General features: G+C 51.6%; 8 protein-coding genes across 8 annotated transcripts; 3 read left to right on the plus strand and 5 right to left on the minus strand.

The window, feature by feature from the left end:
* Positions 1-2,534: 2,534 nt before the first annotated feature.
* On the minus strand, positions 2,535-3,491 carry K489DRAFT_312356 (putative TATA-box-binding protein; the record flags this gene model as incomplete). Its single annotated transcript, XM_033600854.1, has 4 exons — positions 2,535-2,678; positions 2,735-2,857; positions 2,919-3,206; positions 3,258-3,491. The coding sequence occupies 4 exons, from the start codon at positions 3,489-3,491 to the stop codon at positions 2,535-2,537; spliced, it is 789 nt and encodes a 262-aa protein (XP_033463770.1).
* Positions 3,492-4,573: 1,082 nt separating this feature from the next.
* K489DRAFT_367921 (uncharacterized protein) lies at positions 4,574-5,047 on the plus strand (the record flags this gene model as incomplete). Its single annotated transcript, XM_033602902.1, has 1 exon — positions 4,574-5,047. One exon carries the CDS (start codon positions 4,574-4,576, stop codon positions 5,045-5,047), a length of 474 nt encoding a protein of 157 aa, XP_033463771.1.
* A 4,245-nt stretch (positions 5,048-9,292) lies between these two features.
* Positions 9,293-10,954, plus strand: K489DRAFT_124464 (uncharacterized protein). The gene is made up of 2 exons (XM_033598989.1): positions 9,293-9,988; positions 10,049-10,954. The coding sequence occupies exons 1-2, from the start codon at positions 9,579-9,581 to the stop codon at positions 10,917-10,919; spliced, it is 1,281 nt and encodes a 426-aa protein (XP_033463772.1). The 5' UTR covers positions 9,293-9,578; the 3' UTR covers positions 10,920-10,954.
* A 1,000-nt stretch (positions 10,955-11,954) lies between these two features.
* On the minus strand, positions 11,955-14,271 carry K489DRAFT_392801 (cytochrome P450). Its single transcript, XM_033606752.1, has 2 exons — positions 12,860-14,271; positions 11,955-12,772 (listed from the first exon to the last, which is right to left on the minus strand). The coding sequence occupies exons 1-2, from the start codon at positions 13,912-13,914 to the stop codon at positions 12,178-12,180; spliced, it is 1,650 nt and encodes a 549-aa protein (XP_033463773.1). The 5' UTR covers positions 13,915-14,271; the 3' UTR covers positions 11,955-12,177.
* Positions 14,272-17,262: 2,991 nt separating this feature from the next.
* On the plus strand, positions 17,263-18,228 carry K489DRAFT_124489 (uncharacterized protein). Its single transcript, XM_033598990.1, has one exon. It carries the CDS (start codon positions 17,437-17,439, stop codon positions 18,028-18,030), a length of 594 nt encoding a protein of 197 aa, XP_033463774.1. The 5' UTR covers positions 17,263-17,436; the 3' UTR covers positions 18,031-18,228.
* A 198-nt stretch (positions 18,229-18,426) lies between these two features.
* On the minus strand, positions 18,427-19,494 carry K489DRAFT_407442 (uncharacterized protein; the record flags this gene model as incomplete). Its single annotated transcript, XM_033607368.1, has 1 exon — positions 18,427-19,494. The coding sequence occupies one exon, from the start codon at positions 19,492-19,494 to the stop codon at positions 18,427-18,429; it is 1,068 nt and encodes a 355-aa protein (XP_033463775.1).
* A 427-nt stretch (positions 19,495-19,921) lies between these two features.
* On the minus strand, positions 19,922-21,061 carry K489DRAFT_367927 (Metallo-hydrolase/oxidoreductase; the record flags this gene model as incomplete). The annotated part of the gene is made up of 1 exon (XM_033602903.1): positions 19,922-21,061. One exon carries the CDS (start codon positions 21,059-21,061, stop codon positions 19,922-19,924), a length of 1,140 nt encoding a protein of 379 aa, XP_033463776.1.
* Positions 21,062-21,405: 344 nt separating this feature from the next.
* K489DRAFT_377192 (heme-dependent catalase) lies at positions 21,406-22,674 on the minus strand. Its single transcript, XM_033604102.1, has one exon. It carries the CDS (start codon positions 22,658-22,660, stop codon positions 21,575-21,577), a length of 1,086 nt encoding a protein of 361 aa, XP_033463777.1. The 5' UTR covers positions 22,661-22,674; the 3' UTR covers positions 21,406-21,574.
* Positions 22,675-22,805: the final 131 nt, after the last annotated feature.

The following is a 22,805-nucleotide window of genomic DNA, read 5'->3' on the forward strand; positions in this document are numbered from 1 at the left end:
CTCATCGCCGCCGTGTCACCGTTCACATACCATCTCACTGTCGCAAGTTGAACAGTCGTTAGAACAGTCAATGGATGTGTTGTCGAGTGGATTTTGTATGGTCAGGCGACCTGCAGCAGATCGATCTGGAGATTAGCCCCAATGCGAATTAGCGCTCCTCTAAGGAAGAATTGCCGAGCTGGTGGTGTCCACTATGTGGTAAAACCCATGTAAGAAGAACGGTGAGTTCTCTGGAAGATGGGCGAAAGTGGGTAGGGGCGGAGATCATTCGGCTGGTATTCTCGTGGTGTGTGAGGTCCTCTCCCTCCGACCGAACGCCTGGCCACGCACGCACGCACTTTCTCACAGCATTCGCCTCGCTTTCCGACATCTCGCTCTGCAGTGGCCGAGATACAACACTACCTAGGTAGCTCAATTGGCCGTGATGATAAGCATGACTGACCCCAGCGCATCGAGATATCCACATGTTCGATAGGTGGCTCAGTTTTCCGGCGACCTCCCTTCTTTTGCATCTTTCAATAGCATGGTCTTCTGACAATCAGGTGGCGATACCTCGACTGGCGTTCCTTCCTCATACAACTTCTTTACCTCGAGGCCACCCACCGTACTCGCCCACGATCAACTATATTTCGAATCATGATTCCGTCCCAACATCGATTGGCTACAATCCATAACACTGCCTCCTCAATACACAGATCTAGAGACATCAATCCGATCACCTCTGCCATTCTGATCGTCTCAGCCTTTCACAAGGCATCTGGACGCTGAACAGATAACCCCAACCCCAACCACAACCCTAATAACAGCGGGGTCCACGGTCCACGGTCCGCCTCATTCCAAGAAAGGGTCAGTCGCGTGAGCACACCCATCATTACCTAGTACGTGTGATGATGCTCCATGGCGGCGAGTGTATTTGGCTATGAGAGGAGCGCGCCCATTCTCACCAAATGAGCCGTACCAACTCCTGCCGAAGCGCCCAATTCCCCTCCCTCATCGATACCAACAACGACCCTACCACCTCACAAAAACATCTCCCATAAGCAGCACACAACATCCTTCCGAGTATCAATCCCAGACTTCACCCGGGCGCGTAAATATCAAAGCAAGACACCACTCCCATCCCCGTTCCCATTCCCATTCGCTTTCCAGTCCAGTCCAATTCATCCGAACTTCCCTTCTCCTCGCAAAACCTCTTTTCTCCAGAATTTGCATCCGCCGGTAGGAAATTCGCCAGGTCAAATGTCTCACTCAACAAGTTTCCGCTCGTGCGCGCTCTCTCTTTCTATGGCGCAGAACGTTGAATACATGACAAATCACGCCTCGTCTTTTCCCACACCCGTCATGGAACGTTCTCAACAATAGCACTGCAGGAAGACGAGAGGAAAATCACGAGGCATCCTCCCTCGAATGTTGTTCATTTGGTACATCGTCGCCTCACGGAGGAGCATTTGATGACGGAGCGATCAGTCACGGCGAGAGTACACATGTCATGCCAGGATTTACAGAGGAAAGGAAGTTTTGCTCCACCAAGGTCCTCTGCTCCTCTCGGTGTTTCGTAGCAGCAGCGACAACAGCAAGCTTGCGTTCAAGAAGACATGTATGGGCTGCTCAACACCGTGATGGCGCTGGAAGCAGATCGAACAATGTCCATCCACGCAAATCTGCATTACTTCTTCAACATTTTCCATGCGACCCCAGCACTTCGGACACCGACACCATGGGACTCGATTGAAAGCAAGAAAGCCAGATCTGTCGCATTTGGATCTGGAGAGTCCACTACCCGAGGCCGAGGGCATCGATTCCCGAGCCGGAACTACAAGCATGCGGGCAATTTTACAACACTCCAAGACCGATAATCACAGCAGCCGAGAATTTTATGAAACGGAAGCGAGAAAGCATAATTGATGATGGCTTTGTGGTGCTCTACCTATTCAGGCCATCGATCGCTATCTGGGACTTTTGACGCAGGCTTTGTCTGGAAAAACCATACTGACAGAACAATACGGTCAGCTCAAACATGGCTAAACCGAAGACCACGATCAATGAAGGAAATGCCACATCGCGACAGTCATGTTCTGGCCTCTGCGGACCTTTCCTCAGTCCAGAATCCGCTCCCATTTTTGGAAGCTCACTCGCTCGCTCGCGCATGCCGACTGTGTCAGCACCTCTAAATCTTTTGTTGAGCCAACCCGGAGAAAGTTTCCTGGGTGTTCATGAGCGATCTGTCGTGTTCGCACATGCCCCAGGAGAGAGAAAGAATAATTGGGGCCGTCAGGAACAGAATGAGATCGAGCATCCCTCCTGATCCGACGGGGAAACGCCACGATAACTCCGCGCCATGCTCGAAAATTTTCAAAAAGAATAAACAGAAAAAGGGGGTATTCGAGTGAGTGCCTTGGCGGCAGCGTGGTCTGCTGCAGGGACCGGACGTCGCAGGTCGACGGCGCCAAGCTCTAACCTGTGTCGGGCTTGAAGATGTTGAAGACGTACTGATACAAGGGTGTTGTTCGCGTGAGAGTGTGTGATGGGGATTTCTAGGTCTTGCGGAAGTCGGAAAGCACGGGGTAGATGAGTTCGAAAGCCTGATAAATTTCCTCGCGGACCTTGGCTCCGGTAAGTACGATTTTTCCGCTAACGAAGATGAGCAGGACAATCTTCGGTTTCATCATACGGTAAATCTGGCTTCACGTTAGTGCGAGCGCTTGTAAGCAGAACTACTTCGTATGCTACCCACCAAACCAGGGAAAAGTTCCGGCTCGTACGACGAGAACATGTGATGCCGGCTGGCCAGACCTTCCAAGCGAATGGGAAACTTGATATCGCAACTGCCCACGATGTTTTGGATTTTGAAATCCGTCTGCGGAATAGACGTCAATAATCACGTCAAGCAAAGAGAAAGACCCTACGAGGAGACCTACGAATTTGGCATTGAAGCCGAGCTTTTGGATGATCCGCGCATACTTTCGACTGGCAAGCTTGCTGTCATCCTCAGACTTGGCACCCGTGACGACCATTTTACCACTGGCGAAAATAAGGGCGGTCGTCTTGGGCTCACGAATACGCATGATGACGGCAGCGAAACGCTTCGGATTGTATTCGGCATTACGAGCGTGCAGAGCAATCGTCTTGAGGTCAAGTCGACAATCGAGGTTGACCGTGGCAACAATGTTCTGCAAGGTAGGTACAATGCCGGAAACCTTTGGGTGCTGTTAGTCACATGCAAACGAAACACGAGACGCGTCACGTCAAGTACTCACGCCCTGAGTTTGCTGCTGCCCAGGCGTGGCAGCAGGAGTGACCGCTTGCTGGACCACGCCCTGCTGTTGCCCATTCACTCCATTCCGGTTCGCCTGCTGCGACTGACCGTCTTTGGCATCAGGCGACGGAGGAGTGAGATGGCCGGCAGCGCCGGGGTAGGAAAGGGAGTTGGCACCCGTGAAGGCCGAAGCCTCTTTGGCGTTATTCGGGTGGGTGATGTATGCCTGCTCCATGATTGCGATTGAATGCCTGGATACCAAACTCTAATGGGATATCGCGACTCGGTTGACTCGTGAGCTGCTGAGCAAGCGCCACGATGAAGGATGAGTGGATATTTTGTTGTCACGTATCGCGTACGCGAAGAACGTGAATGATGCAGATGGAGCTAATGAAAGCGTCTGCGATCGGTCGTGAGAGGTTGCGACAAGTCAAGTCGTCAACTCTTGTTTGAACAACGTCCAGGAGAGGCGCTGACCAGCAACTCCTCTTCGCGACGACGAAGTTGATGATGGTAAGCTGTAATCGAGACCGCGTGACTGTGTAAAGGCTGGCAATGTGTTTTGCACAGCGATGAACAGATGCTAAGGCAGGATGCCAAGACTTGACAGAAGCTTCAGCTTGCGCGCAGGAGGCTCTTTCGAATCCTTCCTGGGCAGAGAGAGCGCTCTCTTGTGTGAATGTTCGTCTGTCTGGATGTTGATAATGTAAAGAGTGACACGTGCGTTCCGCGTGCAAGGACTTTTTTGTTCGCGACGCGCTTTGGACGGACAAAGAAGTGAGTCGGACAACGGAAAGGGCGGAAAAATCTCGATACTTGTCTACGTAAGTGCTTGCACAACAGATGAGTGCGGAATTTCGGCGGCGCTCGAGGTGCTGTGGCGGGGGGAACTTTTTTTGCTGCAGCAGGCCGGAAAGGGGGTTTTCCAAAGGTTTTGGAAGGGCGGAGAGGCGGAGGGTTATATAGTCGTGGAGTTCTGGGCTGTACGTCGGATCTCTGGGCACGCTAGCGGCGAAACCGGCGAGTTAGGGGTCCACGCAATCAAAAGAATCAAAACATTCTTGTGTGATGGCGCCACACCTTTTGCCTATCCGTTCTCCTTCTTTTTTCTGCTCACCCGCGCGCTGCTTCCTGACTCATCAATATTTGCCGTATCGTCGTTCTTCAATATCGCGCGCAAGCTTGCGATCGTCAACTCTCGCGTAGGAAGCTTTGTTCGTGGTGCTAACTTGGTGCGTTGTCGCTGCCGATGTGAGCGTCGATGAAAAATTCGGTCAGTGGCACCGACAAGCTGGTTGCCCTATTCTGGCCGAACCGATGAGTCACACTGTTGAGCTTGTGATTGCAGCTGGAGGAATGTGGATTTTGCTACGCCGCTCAGCTACCGATGATACAGCTGTGCCAAAAATCCAGCACATCACCAGCCCGCTGCGCAGACGAGCCGGGAGGGTTGGAACTATATCACGATGGGATGGACGAACAATCACTGACGATGTTTACTTTCCGCGGGATGGCGACTCCATACACCCGCACCACATCTCTCTGCCCGAGTCCCGTACCAGCATCTCTCACGAACAGAAACCCGACTTCTCCGCAACTTCCCCGGTGGGAACCATCCGCATATGTGCGGCACTATGCGCGTATCCATCCGTATCCATCCATGGACATGATGGTCCCACGCCCGTTGGCGATGGTTGCGCTTTCGGTTTCTGCAAATGTCGCGTGGTCGATACAACCGCCACTCGATGCAACGCCAACATCGATCACATGTGTGAACACAAACGCTCATAGTCTGTAACGTTCATGCTTGCGACAAATCCTCGATCGAGCTTGCCACTCGATGGCTCATCATGATGTTGCCGTCGCTCGTCTGTGTGAGTCGATTACCTGGCAATCACCGCCCTATGTTGATGCAGAGTGACACAATCCCGATTTCTCTTGACAAAAAGGCAAGCCAGAACTAGGACAGCCATCGCGTCTTGGGTGTTGCTACTGATACCAGGCTGCAAGTACACATCGCCAATACTTGCTTGTGATAACGCATTGTTCCATCGTTGCCACAACGGCGCCCAGACCAGACAACCCCGCATCTCTGAATAAATCCATGCAAAGTAGGCCTCTTGTCTGACAGGATGCATGATGAACTTCCACAAAGCAGGTAATTCAAGTTGAGCGATGTGCAATCAGTCACGCACGAGCGATGCGAGTCGCACATCTACCTACCGAGTGGAATGTACACTGCACAGTGCTCACGGTCGTGATCCTCCGCACCAGGTGGTTGGAGGATGAAAAAGCCGTTGAATGGATTTCACATGTGATGCAGCCAAAGTAGCTCTGATACATTCCGAGTACGTACTGTATGATTAAGAAGCCGAGCACGACTACTTCTTGAGGCACTCCTCCCACGAATGCATCGAGACCTATGAATATGCTAGCATGTATTGACCATGTCCCGAGCATGTCGTCCTGCGCGAGACAAGAGAGCGCGCAACCGCATCCCGCCTACACGGCGCGGCGATATGTACCTGATCGTGCTATCTCTAAAGCAAGACATTGTCCGGACTGCGACCAAAGTAGAGTGCACCATCGAGACCATCTATAGATTGTCGTATCGCGACATGTCGTCTGCCCTCTACGAAATTGATATCCTGGGCGACGATCTTTCTCGCATCGGGTATCCGATTCTGTGTGATGTGATGGCTGGCAGAGAGATGATGTCAGGTGACGTCAAAGTTTCCACCAGCGCGCGCGACGAGGCTCACGATTTAGCGTTTTAAGGCTGGAGTTGCACACTATTGAATGTCATTCACGTTGCATGTAATGTAGTGAGAAATCGTACGTTCTCCAAGCCGAGACTTCGACAGGCCTGTCACAAGCCAATAGCACAAGTCGTATGCCAGCTTCGAGGGCCTATTGGCTGCTTCACATGCCTTCTGTGGCCTCTCCCCGGGGTGAGATTCCGTTGAGGATCGAGGTGGTGGCGGCGGCGGCGGCGGGCGCGAACATGGTCGCCGGGGCGGGGAAGTCGCGAGCTCTCTCCAACACTGGGCTGATGGATGTTGGATGTTGATGATGATATGCCCGAGGACTTATCTTTGCAGGTGCACTACGATAAATTTGGAATGCAACGGAGGTGCTGATGCCCGCGTGTCTCGCGGCCTCAAACGGTGCGGTGGGTGCAGTGTCTTTCAGTGTGGCCTCATCTCTGTACTATCGCAACATGGCTGAGGACATCATGTCGAGAGATAGTACGGGCTTCCAGGCACGATGTGCTGACCTTACCGACGAGTCGCAAACACAAATGAATACAGTCGACAGAGGCTGGTTGCGCAGGTTGAATTCGCAAACAAAAGATAGATGCAAAGGCGGTCGCGTGAGAACACAGCGTTCAGATCAATAACGTTTCCAAGGTGGCTTCGAAAATCCAAAGACTAACAGAGCCCCTCGTTCGGAGCTAGCTGTGCTAGAGTGGAATGTAGGCTGAAGAGGCCAAGCACCTGTACGATACGATTTGCTTTGATTTGCATCTTGCTCTCGTGTAGCTTGTAAATATGCCTCATCCGTAGTGTGGCCGCTCTCCGAAAAGGTGGCGGAGGACAGACATACAGCTTGAGGACAGTCGCGTCTGTCTCGCATACGCATACTCTCTTCTCGTCCCCACATATGCAGGAGAGAGCTATTGCAGGTGCGTTTGCTTGATGCAGTCAGAGTCTGAGATGCTTCATGCATGGCAGCTTACGATTGGACAGCATGATTACAATATGACACGTCAATAAACCTGAATTCACTTCGAGAAGTAACGAACCGCAGCTTGAATTTACAACGTCCCCCTCCATTCTTCCGGAGAGCCATGACGTGCGCGATGATGACTAGGGCCCAACATTCCAGAAACAGTGCCGAATGGTGGACACTACAGGTATCAGTCAAATCAGACAGGGCGCTTCGAAAGCTCAATTAAAACGGTGCCATTCGACCTTGCCTCGTACAAAGCCCCAGGGCAGACGATAATCATCAATGGAGTCCAAGATCTGATGAGTCATCGTAGTGTCCCGTCCGGTTTGACCGATGCCTGGAGAGATTGTATATCCCGGCATGTGTCAAGACAATTAGGCGAGACGAGCGGGCGCGGCGCTCTTCGTCTATTTGTTGCATCATCAAGGATGCCAAATTTCGACCGATTGTGATCTGGGCTGCAGGAAAGGCCGGCCTCCTTGACGGCACTACATGCATGAGGCACAGTAGCCGGGAGCAGAGAGGGACATCCCTATGCAGAGTGCATCCATCCACCCAACCACCAACAAAAGAAGAGTTGGAGGACAAGAAGGGGATCGCTCAGTTGAAACAGCCCGACGAAAAGAAAAGAAGAAAAAACATCCCGGATCCGATGCAGCTGTGCCCCTGGTGCGGCACTAAGTCGTGCATTAACCTGCAGTACATCTGCCTGGGTGTTGTGTGGAATGACGACGCTCCACGACCAAAGCGGCGAAATGCGACACAGAAATCGTTTCAATCAGAGTAGATCGACTCGTTTTCCCTTAGCCCAGCGCGACTTCTTCTCATCCCGTTAGGATTATGTTACGGGGCATTGGCGAAGATTCCTTCAGGGTAGGAGAATTTCCATCTCAACGTATGAGAATGCTCTGTGCACAAACGGCGCGCCAAACGTGGAAATGAATATGAAGTTCGTGAACAGGATCCTAGCCAGCCCCAGGTCCAAGCAGGATCATCATATCGCTTCGGGCACGTCCATTTTCTTACCGTGAAGACAAACTAAGGAACTTCGGGTTGCAATCACCGGTTGCCGGATTGGCCGGTAATGATGAGGCCATGTTCCTGTGCTGATGTACGAACAATTGCTTTGTCAACACACAGAGAGTAAATCACCGGTGATCCACGACGACAATCGTGCTTGGTGTTACGTTCACGAATCTCTCCTAATGCGAAAGAGATGAAAAAATAAAGGTAAGTCTCCATGGCACAAATACGAACAAATTGACGAGAGCGATAAGTTTAGACCCCAAGCCTCGACCAATGGCATCGACTCCCGCCTTGAATTTCCCTCACCGCAACGGCCCCAAGGACCAACGTTGACGCATGCCCTCCTTCCGCCGCCGCCGGCATGCATGTTAAAAGCTTCGACCTAAATTCGTCGTCGTCGTCTCCTGCCTGTGCCTTCTTTCTATGCGACATCCGCGCTGGTGGTGATTGATGAGAGCGAGGAACAGAAGCACAATCCCGGGGCTGAACCTGACCTTTCAATTTCAGATTTGGATTATATCGCCGCGTGTTGATGATTGGGATTGAAATCAAGGGTAATCACTCAACTGCCGGCATTGGTGTCGTCGCCTCGGCCGCGTGTTGATCAGTATTCTTATCGGCGTGTTGGAGGTGCTGAGACTTGATCTTCATCCTCCCCATCTTTCTCGCCTGCTAGACATAAGCGGATCAATGCCCGTCCCGATTGACATAGAGTAGAGATAACAACATAAGTGCGCGACATTCATCCATTGTCCATCTTCTCACGCATTTCCGCCGTGATCTCCTGAAAGAGGATAGAAAGCACGCGGCCCTGGTCAATCATCACCTGGTCGGGAAACATTGTCGAAACACCGAAGACAAAGAAGGAGCAGGACCCCAGAATTTGCGCCCAAAGAGAGCCATCGTGCCATCCATCATACAGGGACGACATCACACACCCGGGCCACCATTTGCACCGGCTTGACCGCCCCCGAACCAATCAAGCAGACTAATCCCTCCCTCCCTCTCACCTCTCTCTCTATCTCGCGTGTCCCATCCGTCCATCCATTCAGTTCACATCATCATCGGTCGCTCACCATCATCATTACTGCTCCTCAACATTGTCATCGCGACATACTTACTTCTGGCACATTTTCACACACCCTCAACACCTTCATCACCAACTCCATCAACGATTGGATTGTCTCTGCCTCATCATCACGATCTCGAACTGCGACAATCCACCATCGGCGCTTTGTCCCACCGTACCTGATACCTCTGCCTATTAGCCCTGGATTGTCATCATACAACAGCCACCCGAGCTGTGCACCTTTTCGGGCGCGCTCACCAGCACCAAAAGTGCACTCACTCTCTCTCGCGCGTATCTGATGCCTTTCGCCTGCGCATCATCCCTCTGAACGTATAACGAATCGCCTATTGCCTTGCCTTGTACGGAAACATCGTCTTGTTGCACCGTAGCTGCACTAGTTGTAGAAACTGCAACAAACGCCGCGGCCTATGCCCTTGCCGCGCAGCTCACACCACACAAACCTCGCATCAGTCGTCGCTACAAATTCTATCAACCATGCAGACACGAAGAAAGAGCCTAAATCTGGGCGACCTCGGTGTCATCGCGCCCAAGCGCTCCCGCGCCATCTCACATCCTTCGCCTCCCGATACTGTGATCGAAGGCGACGAGCCATCTGTCAAGAGAACGAAGCGGTCGCATACGTCAAGCTCGCCGTCACCAGGCCTGATGAGCCCGCCGTCGACACAAACTTCCCGGACAAAGCCTGAACAACCGAAATTGGACATCTCCGAAATCTCGCCTCCACCTTCACCAGCACCCGAAGGCGTGCACAAAATTGACATCGAGGGTATCAATGATGATATTGTCATCGGCGTCATCCGTCAGATTGAAACGACTGGGAATAGACCTCACCTGGTTAGAGAACTCGCGTCGGTGCTGACACACACCCATGCGTCAGTTGAGAAGTAAGTTTGGCTCAATACCGGATTGGCTGTCGCAAACATGCTAACAGATGATTCTCACAGATCCGCTAATCAGAATGCATTAATATCCTCCCGTCTCACTGCTTACCTCCAACGACCATGGCCGAACATGAGCCCTTGTCCTCTCGCCAAAGAGATCTCGACGGTCCACCCACGACGACTGTACTATTACCTTACCACGACACCGCGACAACCCATTCCGACTCATGAGCTTCCACCACCCAAACCTGTCGCACGAATCGTTTCACCGTCCTTGTCTTCCGAATCAGTCGCAGATGAAGAGCAGCGTAATTCAAGAGACCGACAGGCAATGTCACCTTCTCCCGAAGTAGACCTATCCTCAGCAGAATTTGAAAACGAGCACGGTTCTGCCTCATCTATACCTGGCGGCTCATTTCCAGGACGAAATTCTCTCCCGCGCGATCGACCGAGCTACACTGCACAACGCCGCAGCAGCCCTCCTCTCGAAAGGGAAGAGCGGGATTTCAAACAGACCGCGACTGCGCTCCACGAGCAGGCACAAGCTCGTCGTAGCAGTCTGAAAGATGTGCCCATGAGCGGAGACAAACAAAGCATCGCACCCAGCGACACGAACGTCACAGTCTCGATCGAAATGGCTGATCCCGATCACCGTGCCACGACCGCCGAACTTTTCAACCTGCGCCTTCCCGCGGCGAATCACTTTGAACTCAGCAGTCCCATGATGAAACCTCAAAGCGACCTCCGCATCACTACCATGATCTCGGACCAACCCGCGGACCGAAAGGACGAAGATCATGCCATGCTAGATCGGAGTCCGAATTCCGATCATGGCCAGACGATGGACGAGGAATTCGCCTTCTCCGTTGAGAATCTGCAGTGTCCCGAGGATATTCAACTGGACGAGCTGGAAGATATGTTTGATGCGTATTGATGAACAGCCAGGCCAGAGCAGCTTTCCTCTCCTCATGTTTATGAGACCTTTCGTACTGTCTTTTTATTCTCATTGTCTTATTACCCTCTGCTGCTGTTTGTTGTCCTGTTTTCTGATTCTTCTGCTCTGCGTTCTCTCTTCACGGCCGATACATGATTTATCGATTTGATTGTTGTCGCAGCACTGCGTGTTATTTTCTTCACTTCTGCGATAATTGTTCGCGGTATGGAGAGCAAAAGCGAAAAGCTTGTACGAAACGAGAGGGGTATCGCGCTGATTTCTCGAACGGAGAAAGATCAATTCTGAAAGACAGTACGAAGTATAAGAGGATCGGGATGGGGAGTTCAAAGGAAGAAATCTAGAATGTATCATAAGCTTTCGCGAGCAATCGCTCGATTCAATCCCCGGGAAAGAGAGAAAGAGAGACCAGAAAGGAGGCCGTATAATAATGATTGATGAAGACCACGAAGGAGTTTCTTTCGTACATGCTTTGATGGCGATGCTATTTTCTCCCATGCAGAGTCTCCTCTGCTTCACTCCCTTGTGCTCCCGTCTGGCCTATTGCTGGAAGGATCGCATTCCGTATGTCATCCCGTTTCCTTGTATAGACCTCTCTTCTTCGTCGTCCGTACGTATGAGCGTATGAAGGTTCTCGGATGTACAACATGAGAAGCATGGGGAAAAGAAGAATGCGACACTTCGATGAGGATCGACACGTGGATCAGGGAGGTGGACGACTCGCTCGACGTCAGAGTATCGATTGAGGAAAGTTTCCGCCATTTCCCATCAATTCGGAACATGTGTCGAGAGAGGAGCATAAAGCAGGAACCAAGGAAGTGGGAACACGCCCGTGTGCTATATAGCGTTGTCCACCAAGGTCGATTGATAAAGCCCGCTTGACAGATTGACAGGCAGGAGGAAGGGAAGGGAAGAGGGAGGGAGGGATGTTGATGGATATTGGAAAAAGTCCCTCTCGTCCTGGGGTCAATGAGTGACACGCTCTTTTCATGTCACATGTCGGATTTTCCTTTCCCGATCAATCCAATATTAACAAGTGCTTTGTTCGTGAATGGGTAATTCAATGTACATAGGGAGAGTCACTTTCGCGCGACCCACGATCCGGATAAAAAGGGGTATCAGGAAAGATCGTCAACAAATAACCATGCCAAGAAAGCACGAAACAAGATATTGGGGTAAAAGTCTTCTCAAAACCCCCGAATCGCGTAAATCAATAAGCCAATACTTTCTGAATATTTTTCTATGCGACAATCTCCTTCAACCTTAACCTCATCCCATCCTTGGGTTTAATCGTGATGAATCCACCCGGCACAATGACTTCATCCGGATCCGCCATCGAAATTTCAAATTTCTGCACCATCGCCATGACGAGACACTTGAGCTCCAATCTTGAGAAGGTTTGGCCGATACAGCCGCGCGGACCGTGGAGGAAAGTGATCAGGCTGAAAGCACCCTTGGCGCCGCCATATTGGGGTTCCTTCTCGTTGCCGAGCCAGCGCTCGGGGACGTATTTCTCGGCGTCGGGACCCCAGAGTTTGGTGCTACGGTTGATGGCCCACGGTGAGATGACGATCATGGTGCCCTTGGGGATGCGTTGGCCCAGGATAGTGCTGTCGCGGACGGTCAAGCGGCCGGTGTTTGGGACCGAGGGCCAAAGGCGGAGCTGCTCGCTGGTGACAGCGTGGAGGTAGGGTAGGTTGTCGAGGGCGGTGGCGTCGACGGGGGCACCGGTCTCGGTGAAGGCGCGGATCTCGTCACGGAGCTTGGTTTGAATTTCGGGATGAATTGCGAGCAGCCAAGAGGTCCAGGTGAGGGCGCCGGAAGTGGTTTCGTGACTGTGATAGATGGCGTCAGCGTGAGCGCGGAAATGATTGAACAGGCAGTGGGGATTTGAAAGTTCAGGAGAAGAGATCACGACTTACCCAGCGGCTAAGAATGTCAACAATTGAGATACCAACTGTTCGTCATTGAACTGTCCATTGCGTATCAACACGGACAAGATGTCAATGTGCTTCGCGCTCTCGGTTTGCATGTCCCGGCGCTTGACCTCGATGAGTCTTTTGCAAAGACCACGAAGTCGATATCGGCCATCACTTGCTAATCGAAAGCGTGTCCAAAAGGGCGTTAGACGGCCGAGCCATAGCGGCGTTATAATGGTCGCGATGGCATAGAAGATGGGAATGCTGTTGTCTGTACGCAGAATCTTCTCGTATTGCTGGACAAACTCGTCATCGCTATTGCGGATGGATCCAAAGTCACGTCCGACGCAGGCCAGACCGATGATATCCAGAGTCACGCGTGAAGCCCATTGGTTGATCTCCACCACACCAGTCCGAGTCGATTTGGTTGACCCATCGACAGGCACCTGGGTAGTGAGGTGGACGTCGGCAATGGCGTTGAAAACCTCTTGCGATTTGGCCCAGAAAATCGGTACGAGTTCACGGATATGCTTTCCTGAAAAGGCCGGGGTGACACCTTTGCGTTGGAACTTGTGCTCGGGACCCTCGGTGTTGATCAAACCTTCACCAATCGTGCGCGACAACAACTTTCTTCCTGGAGACGGCTTTTCGAAGTCGTAGCTGTTGGTGACGAGAACGTCATATAGAGCTTCAGGCGAAGCAAGCACGACAGTCTGAACGGCGTGGAGGAAACCGCGGAAGAAGATCAATCCGGAATGCGGAATGGAGTCGATCCATTCCCGGTATCGCTTCCCTCGGGGCTGCACAAACTCGGCGCCGCCATCTCCGCTGAGGAAACCGCCGCTGCCAGTTGGTTGAGGAAGCGCGCGAAGAGGACTGGTGAAATATGGGATGGTGATGCCGCGAACGGCGAGGAGATAGATGATCAGGTAGAGCCCGAGCAAGGTTTTGGGAGTGTCGATGAGGTATCGTGGGTTGAGAAATGATCGTAGAACCACCAATGCCGGAGGAACCAATGCGACCGAGAGGACGAAGGTGACGCCCTTGGGTGAGGACATTTTGGAGCGCGGTGTATCTGTGTGCCACGGCTTTTTTTTAATTTGGTTGTCTCGGTGGTACTTGCAGTGACGACAGAGGACCGGCGGAATAGTGCCCCGCCGTAGTGGGCTGCTTCCTCTTCTCCAGTTGGTCTGTTATGCCGTCCTGGCCCTCTTAGGGTTGATTTTTGCTGAAGCGCGTTCCCGTCTGGATTGGATTTAAGCCGAGGTGGATGATGCGATGATGCGATGGAGAGATGTGTATGCGCCGAACGAGCGACGGGCGTTTCGACAAGGTTGGTGCGTAAGTCGTAGAGAGGGATCGTGTGAAGAGTTGAATGACGGTCGTTATTATTCGTGGATCATGCTGGATTTCCAGAAGAGCGAAAAGAAGAGGAGGGACGCGCGGGAGGAATACGGTCTCCGACAGGATATGTGTGCTTGTATATAGAAAGGTGGATCGTGTACTGTATTATTATTCTAGCACCGATCGATAGGTCACGGTAGCCTCTTCCTCGACGATCTCTATTGTGTACTAGTCGCATACGTGGTAGTTCTCTTTTGCGGTGCGTGGGCAAGCGATCAATCTACGGTGTTTGATTGCTATGGCAGTGGAAAAGGGCTTCGGCCGAACGAAGGAGGAGGTGTAGGGCGATGGTAATAACATAACATTCCCTCGTGTGCGCGCAACGCCTCACCCGTCTTGGGTTTGCGCCTGTGCCCATCCGTCCATTAATAAGGACAACCGGATCATCTCATTTGCGGCATGCTAATGTTAGGCAACAGCATAACAAACGAGATGATTCACGACCTCGCTGCCAATCAGGGTATCTTTATCTAAGCATAGACACAGAGTCTTCAACCTGGGTAAAGATTTCATGTGAGAGATGTTCGGGAGGACAGCGCTGAGATGTCCCCAATAAGCCAGCATCACGACGTCACGCAACAACGGCACGGGACAACACACGTACAGCACACCTCGAACAGAGTTTCAGTTTCAGCCCGTGAGGTGTAGAGTTGTATGCAGTTGTTGTGCCGCTGGACAAACATGTGAAAGACCGCATTCCCAATGATGAGGTGGGAAGCAGGAGAATGGATTCGGCGTTCGGATTCGTTCATGGACAGTCGATCAATGCCTCATTTGCATGTGCCAAACCCAAGCCGCCTGCGGTGCTCACGGAGCCATGGGGGCGCGTCGCAATGCGGTTCAGTCGGTAGCGGCAGCACATGGCAAACGCTATTGCCATCCACTGTACCGAAATAACATCTTTATCTACTGTGCTGAACTTCCAATGTTATTTTCAGAGCCCGACAGGAATACCATTGGGCGGTATCCATACCGCAATGGGTGATCAATTCGACCATTGCCCGAGTCTCAATCAGTAAACGAGAGGATTGGGTTTCTTCCCAGGGTTGTCATACGCCCGTACGACCTGTTCTCATCCAGTCTTTGATTATCGACATGATGAATCGCGACGTTTCTCGCCGCATGCGGTATTCTTGTACTGTGTGTACCTGATTCAATCCCTGCCGTAAGGCTTGCTTATAATGATTACGGCTGGGGACATGTCGTTCATGAGCCCCCTCGGAGCACGAGCCTCGGCACGATTTTACGATGCCCATGTAGGCGTCGGCGGATCCCTTCCGAATGGCCGAATACTCCCAGAACTCTGGACAACACCCGGAAAACGTGCACACGTGCAGGACCACCAATGCCGACATTATCATGGTGTTGCGACTGGGACAGCAGCCTCCCTGAAAACCCATCATCGCTTCCTCGGCTCTTTGCCGATCCTGCATGCGAGCATGATGACGATGAATGTCTGTGAATAATGTCTCACCGTCGTCCCTGTGCCCGGAGAAATAAATGTTCATGCATGGTACAAGGCGAAGGCACAAGATCGGAGAATTTGTAGACAGTCGGAGTACGTACTCGAAGAACATGGAATACATTCTGAAACATCTGCGCATACGCTCCACGAGAGGACGCTGCTGCCATGTTGTTGCTGTCTAGTGGTCTTTTTCCGAACGTCGTTAATCCACCACCGTGTGTGTCCGTTCTTATGCAACGTAATATCCATCGCGCTTTGAGACATCTCGTGAACATTAGACGCATCTCTGTGGATCCACACTTTCCAATCATGACCGTCGCGTTGAGTGATCGACCTTTAGAAAGAGGTGACCGCGCAGCGGCGCATCGAAGTCCCAAAGCGGCAAGACGCGACAGGCGAGCTCGACAGTGTTGAGCTTCTTGGTGTTGCGACTCGTAAAAACCTACACATTGCGACCGACGTGGGAGCGGTCAACGAGCCACCTGCGATAACGACGGACTCGACTCGGTCCTGCCGCGATGAGTGCGGCGAAGACAGAGCAGCCATGTGCGTCGAAATTTCACGCAAGTCGTTGCGCTGCGCAAGGCCCACTGGCTTTGGCTTTGACTGACAAAACCACGTCGAGGAATCTCAAACGATGAGCAAGGACAACAGGCGCATGCATGCTTCTCCACCGTAGCACACTGCGCTGCGCACCGACATTCCTGTTCCTCTACACGTGCTCGCTCGCAAATACATAGCATCCAGATTGGATCTGCTTTGCAAATTGCCGAAATTATAATTCCCAGCATCAGGCATCATGTGCTGTGAAGTAACGGATTCTTCGTTGTCGAGAAGTGCTTGGGACATCCCATGCTCGCGAATATCCACATTTCACAGATCAAGACTGTTCACCTACCTACAGGAGACCACAATTTAGCATTGCAATCAATGCCACGTCGTTTGTGACTGGATCGGACAACATCTCGTGCTCATCAAAATGCAATCACTTTTTAACGCAGACTGGGAATCATGAGTAGTTCTCGAGGATCTTCGCCATGATACTTATCTCACAAGGGTCACGCTTTTATGTGAGCATGGGGACAGAAACGTCCTGTAGAACGATTCTCTCCAACGATACGAGCTTCTTAGGTAATTGGTGATGTGTGCTGTCACGATGACGCATAAAGCCTCTATCATCAATCGGATCCAGCCTCCGTCAAAGGGCCAACAACATAAACCAAGTTCTCCTGCCCCAAAATCATAGACAAAGGGGCAAACGAGCACAAAGAAACCTCAATACAACTAGTAACGATACAAACTGCGACGTGGCCATGCTCCAAGTGCGACGTGAGCACGCACGAGAGCTCCTGCTGTAACCACATTCTATCTCGTCTGTACTTTCCACGATCATATCCTCCTCCTTTCCTATCAACCACAAAGCCATGCACCAAAAGACAGTGTGACCTTCCTCATCGGGATCGCTCTATCGCGACCAACCATGAAGTCCGCCTGTGAAATGGTATACCTACCTAGTTATACATTCCAAGGATCGCCGCCAGATGTTGTGACGATGAAGACGACTAAAGTCTAGATCACCGCAAGAAAAAGACGAGAACCTTTTGCTCTCACAGCTGTCTCGAGAGAGTACTCCCTCTGTCCAGAAGCTCTGTTCAAGAGAGTCACGCCTCCCGAACCCTATCTCTCGATCTCGTAGCAAAGCAAACAGAGAATGGCAGAAGCATGGGTCGAGCTCGCACTGGAAGCAATCGGTACGCAGCAACATCCTTTCCCTCCTAGTCGCCTTCGCCTTGTTACTCCCAAGCCTCTGATCTTCTCTCGCAATTCCTCGGAAACACTCAACCACGTGACTCATCCATCCCGAGGATCTCCCAAACATAAACTCATGATCGATTGTATTTCCCAGGCTGGCTCTTCGCCAAACTCGACGGCACAAGCGACAAAAAACGATCCCAACAGCAACAGCGACAGCAGCACCGTTACCGCAGTATCGACGATGATTTCCGACGCTGTGATCAGAGACCGGTTAGGAGGCTTCGCGGCAGTGGTCATGGGAGTGGATCAGATCGGAGAGATATACGACGACGGGAGAGTCGTCGGCAGAGGAACAGAGATGATGATCATGAGGAGTGGGATTATGGAGACAGAGGGAGAAGTGGAGGACGTCGCGGAGAGCGTGATGAATGGGAAAGGAGAGATGCGTATTATTATTAGATGTTCGCTTATGATGGGTTGTGGTTGTGATGAGAGGTGTTCGTTGGGAGGCACGAGAAGTCGAAGACGGGAGATGGCTACAGAGTGGTAATGGGTTGCTATGTTGTCGGGGAAGTCCGCTTGATGCTCAGCAATGTTTGTGAGCTTGTCAGCGCTGGCGGCGTCTAGTATTCGGATGCGGCACTAATGAAATGGCAGGACGAGGGAATGAGGGGGAACCTTGATTAATGATTGTATTTCGTTCCTGATCTGCATGTTGGCTGATTGCTTGCATCGGCTCTCTTCGCAAGCGATCAAGAATCTCTGACTGTACTGCCAATTGTGCACGAAAAGAATGACGTGTAGAGAGATGTTCTTTGCCCGCTCACGTGAATTCGCAATCTTCGTTGTCGAGTTGTCGTAAAGCCGTGAACGATTTCGATCCCTCCCAAGTTGACAACTCTTCGAAAAGGGCGAGCGACCAACGAAGCTTCCATAATGGAGCGAGTTACGTCCTTCCTAAAAGTGCAGCAAATCCCCTTTCCCTCGCTGCTTTCTTGTCCGCTTCTGCCTCCGACTTCTTCCTCCTTCCTGCCCTCTGAGCTTTCGCACTTCTGACCTGTGTCGTAGACTCCTTGTCTTCAAGCCATGTAGCCAGCTCCAGCTCGAAGCGAGCGCGCGGCCACTTCATTTGTCGCGCTTTCCGACCTAATTCCAATGCGTCCTGCAACGCCAAAAGCATGACAGTGAATTGTTGAACGGCACCCAGAAACATGCTGCAACGACGAAATACGCGCATCGGCCATCTTTCAGGAAAGATATTGACCCGATTACCAAATGAATCGAAGACTGGTGTTGTAGCGAGCTTGATATCGTCCGGATCACCTTCTTTTAAAGCCAAGATGTTCTGGGCCCATCTGATATTGGCGAGTTCAATATCGGCGATTTCGGGATTTGCGAGTTCGAGAGTAGTATCGAAGTATAAGCGAGCCAGGCTCTGGAATCCTGCAAGGTCGTCCCATCGCGGATACATGACCATGAAGCGGAAAAATCGGAACGGCCGCGCGCCACAACGTCGGGAAATACTCGTGAGCCAGCGGCATGCAGAGGGAAACTCAGAGGTCTTCAGATGAATGGTGACGGTATTGTTGGCATAGTATAGTCTCGTTGCTTCATCACGAATGAATTTTGATGTCTGCAGAAGGGCTGGCTCCGTCCACTTGGCTATGCTTCCAATGTAGACCGGATAGTGTGTATAGCGACTCTCACGAATGCCAATAGGCTGTTCAGTTAGACAGAGCTCGTAAATTCGATTGCGAACCTCCGCCGGCAGTGGCGTGAATAGGTCTTGCCGGTGGTTCGATACTATGACATTGTGTTTCGATTGTGTAGGGACATCGGCAACACTCAATGATTCTTCAGCTGATGACTCAATTGCGGTGATTGCTCTCGTATGGTGGTGTATCGGTGACGTGAACTCGTTAGCGTCCGTCGACAGTCGATTATGTTTTCCATGGGCGACGGTGACTTGAGAGCCATGGTCGGGAGGTAGTGGCTGAGATTTCTGCGAATGCATGAGCGTGACCGAATCAATCTCGAGTCGTTCAAGTTTGCGGAGGCGGTGTCATCAATGGTATTTGTTTTGGAACAGGCGAAACGATGCAGTCTGTACTGATGAGGATAGTGGTGAAGTTGTGGTAAGATAATGAAATATATCGACGACTCAAGAATCTCGTCACTTGAGCTTGGGACGATGATGATTGCGATGACGGCGACCTGAAGTGGAGAGCGCATAGTGTGTTACCGATGAAGCATTGACAGCACACCCGCGCCTTCCAACTTCAACATTCCAATGTTGATAGGTTCAAGATTGGCATGTGACAGCAACTCAAGTGTGAGCTTTCACAACTTGAGAGTGTTGTATCGAGGAAAGTTTGATGCTGTGTCAGCTTCCACATGTTACCGCGCCAGTATGCAAAGAGTCAAGTCTCCAGCATCTGCCATCAAAATTCTCTGCTCTCACCAATATCACAAACATCAAAAACTCCCTCTTTCGGGAGACCTTTCCACTCAAGCGCATCCTTGAGCACCCTTGGCGGCTCCAAAACGTCCTCATCGGTCAGAACCCAAGTGCCCCAATGAATTCCCATCGCGCTTTTGCATTTAGTGTCCACAAAGATATTGACCGAATCGTAAGGATTCGCGTGAACAGGCGACATCAAGTGACGCGGCTTGTACGCTCCAATGGGAATCATGCCGAAATCGAAAGGTCCACGAAGTTCTCCGACTTCTTTGAAAGCAGGACAATGTGGTAGATGGGTATACTTCTCCCCGTAATCAAATTCGGTCTCTGGCAGTTGTGGAACTGTTCGATAGCCTGTGTCGCCGCCGAAGAATATGTTTTTACCGCCGGATCGGACAGACCAGGATGCCCACAGGGATTTGCATCGGTCAAAGGCTGTTCGAGCAGATTGGTGCTGACAAGGCAAACACGAGATCGTAGCCGAAATCTCTGCCTGGTCGTCGTGTGCGGCAATTTTGAACTCGCTTTGGTCCCACCAATCTGACTCTGTCACATTGACGATTTTCAGCGCGTCAAACCATTGCTTGTTGCCCAACGGGACAAAGAAATGCACGTTCGGGAACTTCTTCCTTATGGCCATGACTGTTGGATGTGACAGGTGGTCGTAGTGGTTGTGTGAGATGACCACAGCATCGATAAATGGAATATCTTCTACCTGACATGGCATCTCTGTGAAGCGCTTGGGACCAGGGACACCGGCTGGGCAGCATCGATCCTCGAATACAGGATCGAACAGGACTCGCAATCCACCAGGAAACTCGACGAAATAACAAGCGTGGCCGAGCCATGTTGCTCGCAGCCTATCCGTCTGACGTGTGGCTAGGAACGTGGGTTTGCGCACTGTAACTGTCGGTGGAGTCGTGTCGGGCTTCTTCCGGGCACCAGTCAAGGAATCCCAGAAGACCCATTTCCAGATCGTAAGGACTGACAAATGTGAATATGACTCCCATGGGTTTTGGTATCCTTTATTCTGCAGATCGTGGTGCGATTTCTTGTTGTAACTTTCTGGTCGCGTCCCTGGCGGGGAGGACGCAGACACTGTGGCCGACGGAGTCGTCATTTTCGTGGAGAATTTTGGCGTAAAATTGGTGCTTGACAGCTGAAATGGCTTTGAACTCAATCGTGTGGAAAAGCCAACAAAACGAAGACGTGAAAGAGATTGCATCACAAGGTTGAGGACACCGAAGGGGTTTTGAATTTACCATTAAGAACATGTCGAAATATGTATGTCACCTTGGCAGACACACGATATCCACGCGTACGCGGCTGGGTTTCTTCGTGAACGTCATCTCGGAGTTAAGGTGATCTAGCCAATGCGTGTCTCCGCTCCGGCTTCCTATTTCCAGCGCCACCAATGTTAATGCAATCTGCTATTTCCGCCGTGTTCTCGCACCAATTGACCAGGGCCGTTTAATCGTGATAAAGACAATGGTCAGTCCGGTGATGATGGAGCCGCGATGACTGGAAGGTGGATTGCTGTGTCTCGCAAACCAGGTGCACATCGCAAGGTCAACACACCCGCGAAAAACATGGAGAAATTTGAGCATTGGGGTGATTTTGTTCGCAAGGTCATTCATGGAATCTCACCTATACTCTTCACAGCAATCTCCCTTCTACCATTCAACTCCCTCCTCAAAGCACTACTCGCAGGATAAACTCCTCTTCGCAGACGATTAGAAACACCTAAAGGCTGGTAGCCCCCCAACCCATGCCATGGATCCAACCGCATATGATCTTCCCAGAATGCCTTCCTCTCAAGATCAAATGCCTCTTGTGGGGGAATTTCCAACATCGCAACCGTTTGCCAGGGAAACTTCCCCTCGTCCCATTCGGTTCCGGAGTACTCTACGCTCTGCTCCTTGAGATTCTCCAGGAGCTGCACTTGGAAATCGTACATGGCCGTGTGTGTGGCATGGAAAATTTGGAGCCATTTATGCAGGACATCTTCCCCGTCGCGGTCTGGCTGTACAGATTTATCGCCGAGCAGCAGCTGCGTCTCTGCCCTGGGAACGATGCTGAATTTGAACACATAGTCGCCGAATCGAAAGGCCGACTGTGAGTACTGTCGATAGGTGGCCAGGTGTTTGTTCGGGACTTTGAAGCGAGCCTTTTGCAGGTCCGTGTCGTCACGGGCTTCGAGCTCGCGATCCATGGCGTCTTTGTCGTCGCCCACCTTGAGGCGAATGTCGAAAATCTCCCGTGTGACTTTGGCATTGGCGAGCTCAATGGCAGGCGTGTTATTGAATTCGAAATCTTGGGTGGGCGTGTCTTTGCCTGCATCCAAAAAATCGCCCTCCACATCGAATACCTTCATCGAGAAGCCTCGCGGAGCCGGGACACGATCGTCCAGGCCTGGATCGCCAGGCTCGGTACTATAGCGGCATGCGACAGGGAACTTGCCTCCTTCTTTGGAGAAGATCTCGCCTTGTCGGAGGTATTCTGGCAGTCCGTCGAGAACGGTAAAGGTGCCCTTGACGATGCCATGTGTGCGGCAGTGCGTGCCGGTGTAGACATGTCGGTGGTTGTTAAACTGCTGGCGTTGCATCTTGTTAATCTGTTCGGCAACAGCTTGAATATCTGCTTCCTCATCAACAGGGACATCTTCAACACCGGGAGAGTCCCAGCGAAGGTAGCTGCGATTTGAGAGATAGGTTGCCATCTTGAAGATAGCCAAATTTTTCTCGCTATGGCTCAGACAATCCTCAGTAGCGGCTAGGATGGTCACGCTGTTGATCACCGGAGACTAGAAAACGCTCTATAAGGCTGATTTAGAAAGACTGATTACGTCTATATATACCCCTGGA

This window comes from Dissoconium aciculare (genome assembly GCF_010015565.1).
Source record: "Dissoconium aciculare CBS 342.82 unplaced genomic scaffold K489scaffold_2, whole genome shotgun sequence".
NCBI classification, from domain to species: domain Eukaryota; kingdom Fungi; phylum Ascomycota; class Dothideomycetes; order Mycosphaerellales; family Dissoconiaceae; genus Dissoconium; species Dissoconium aciculare.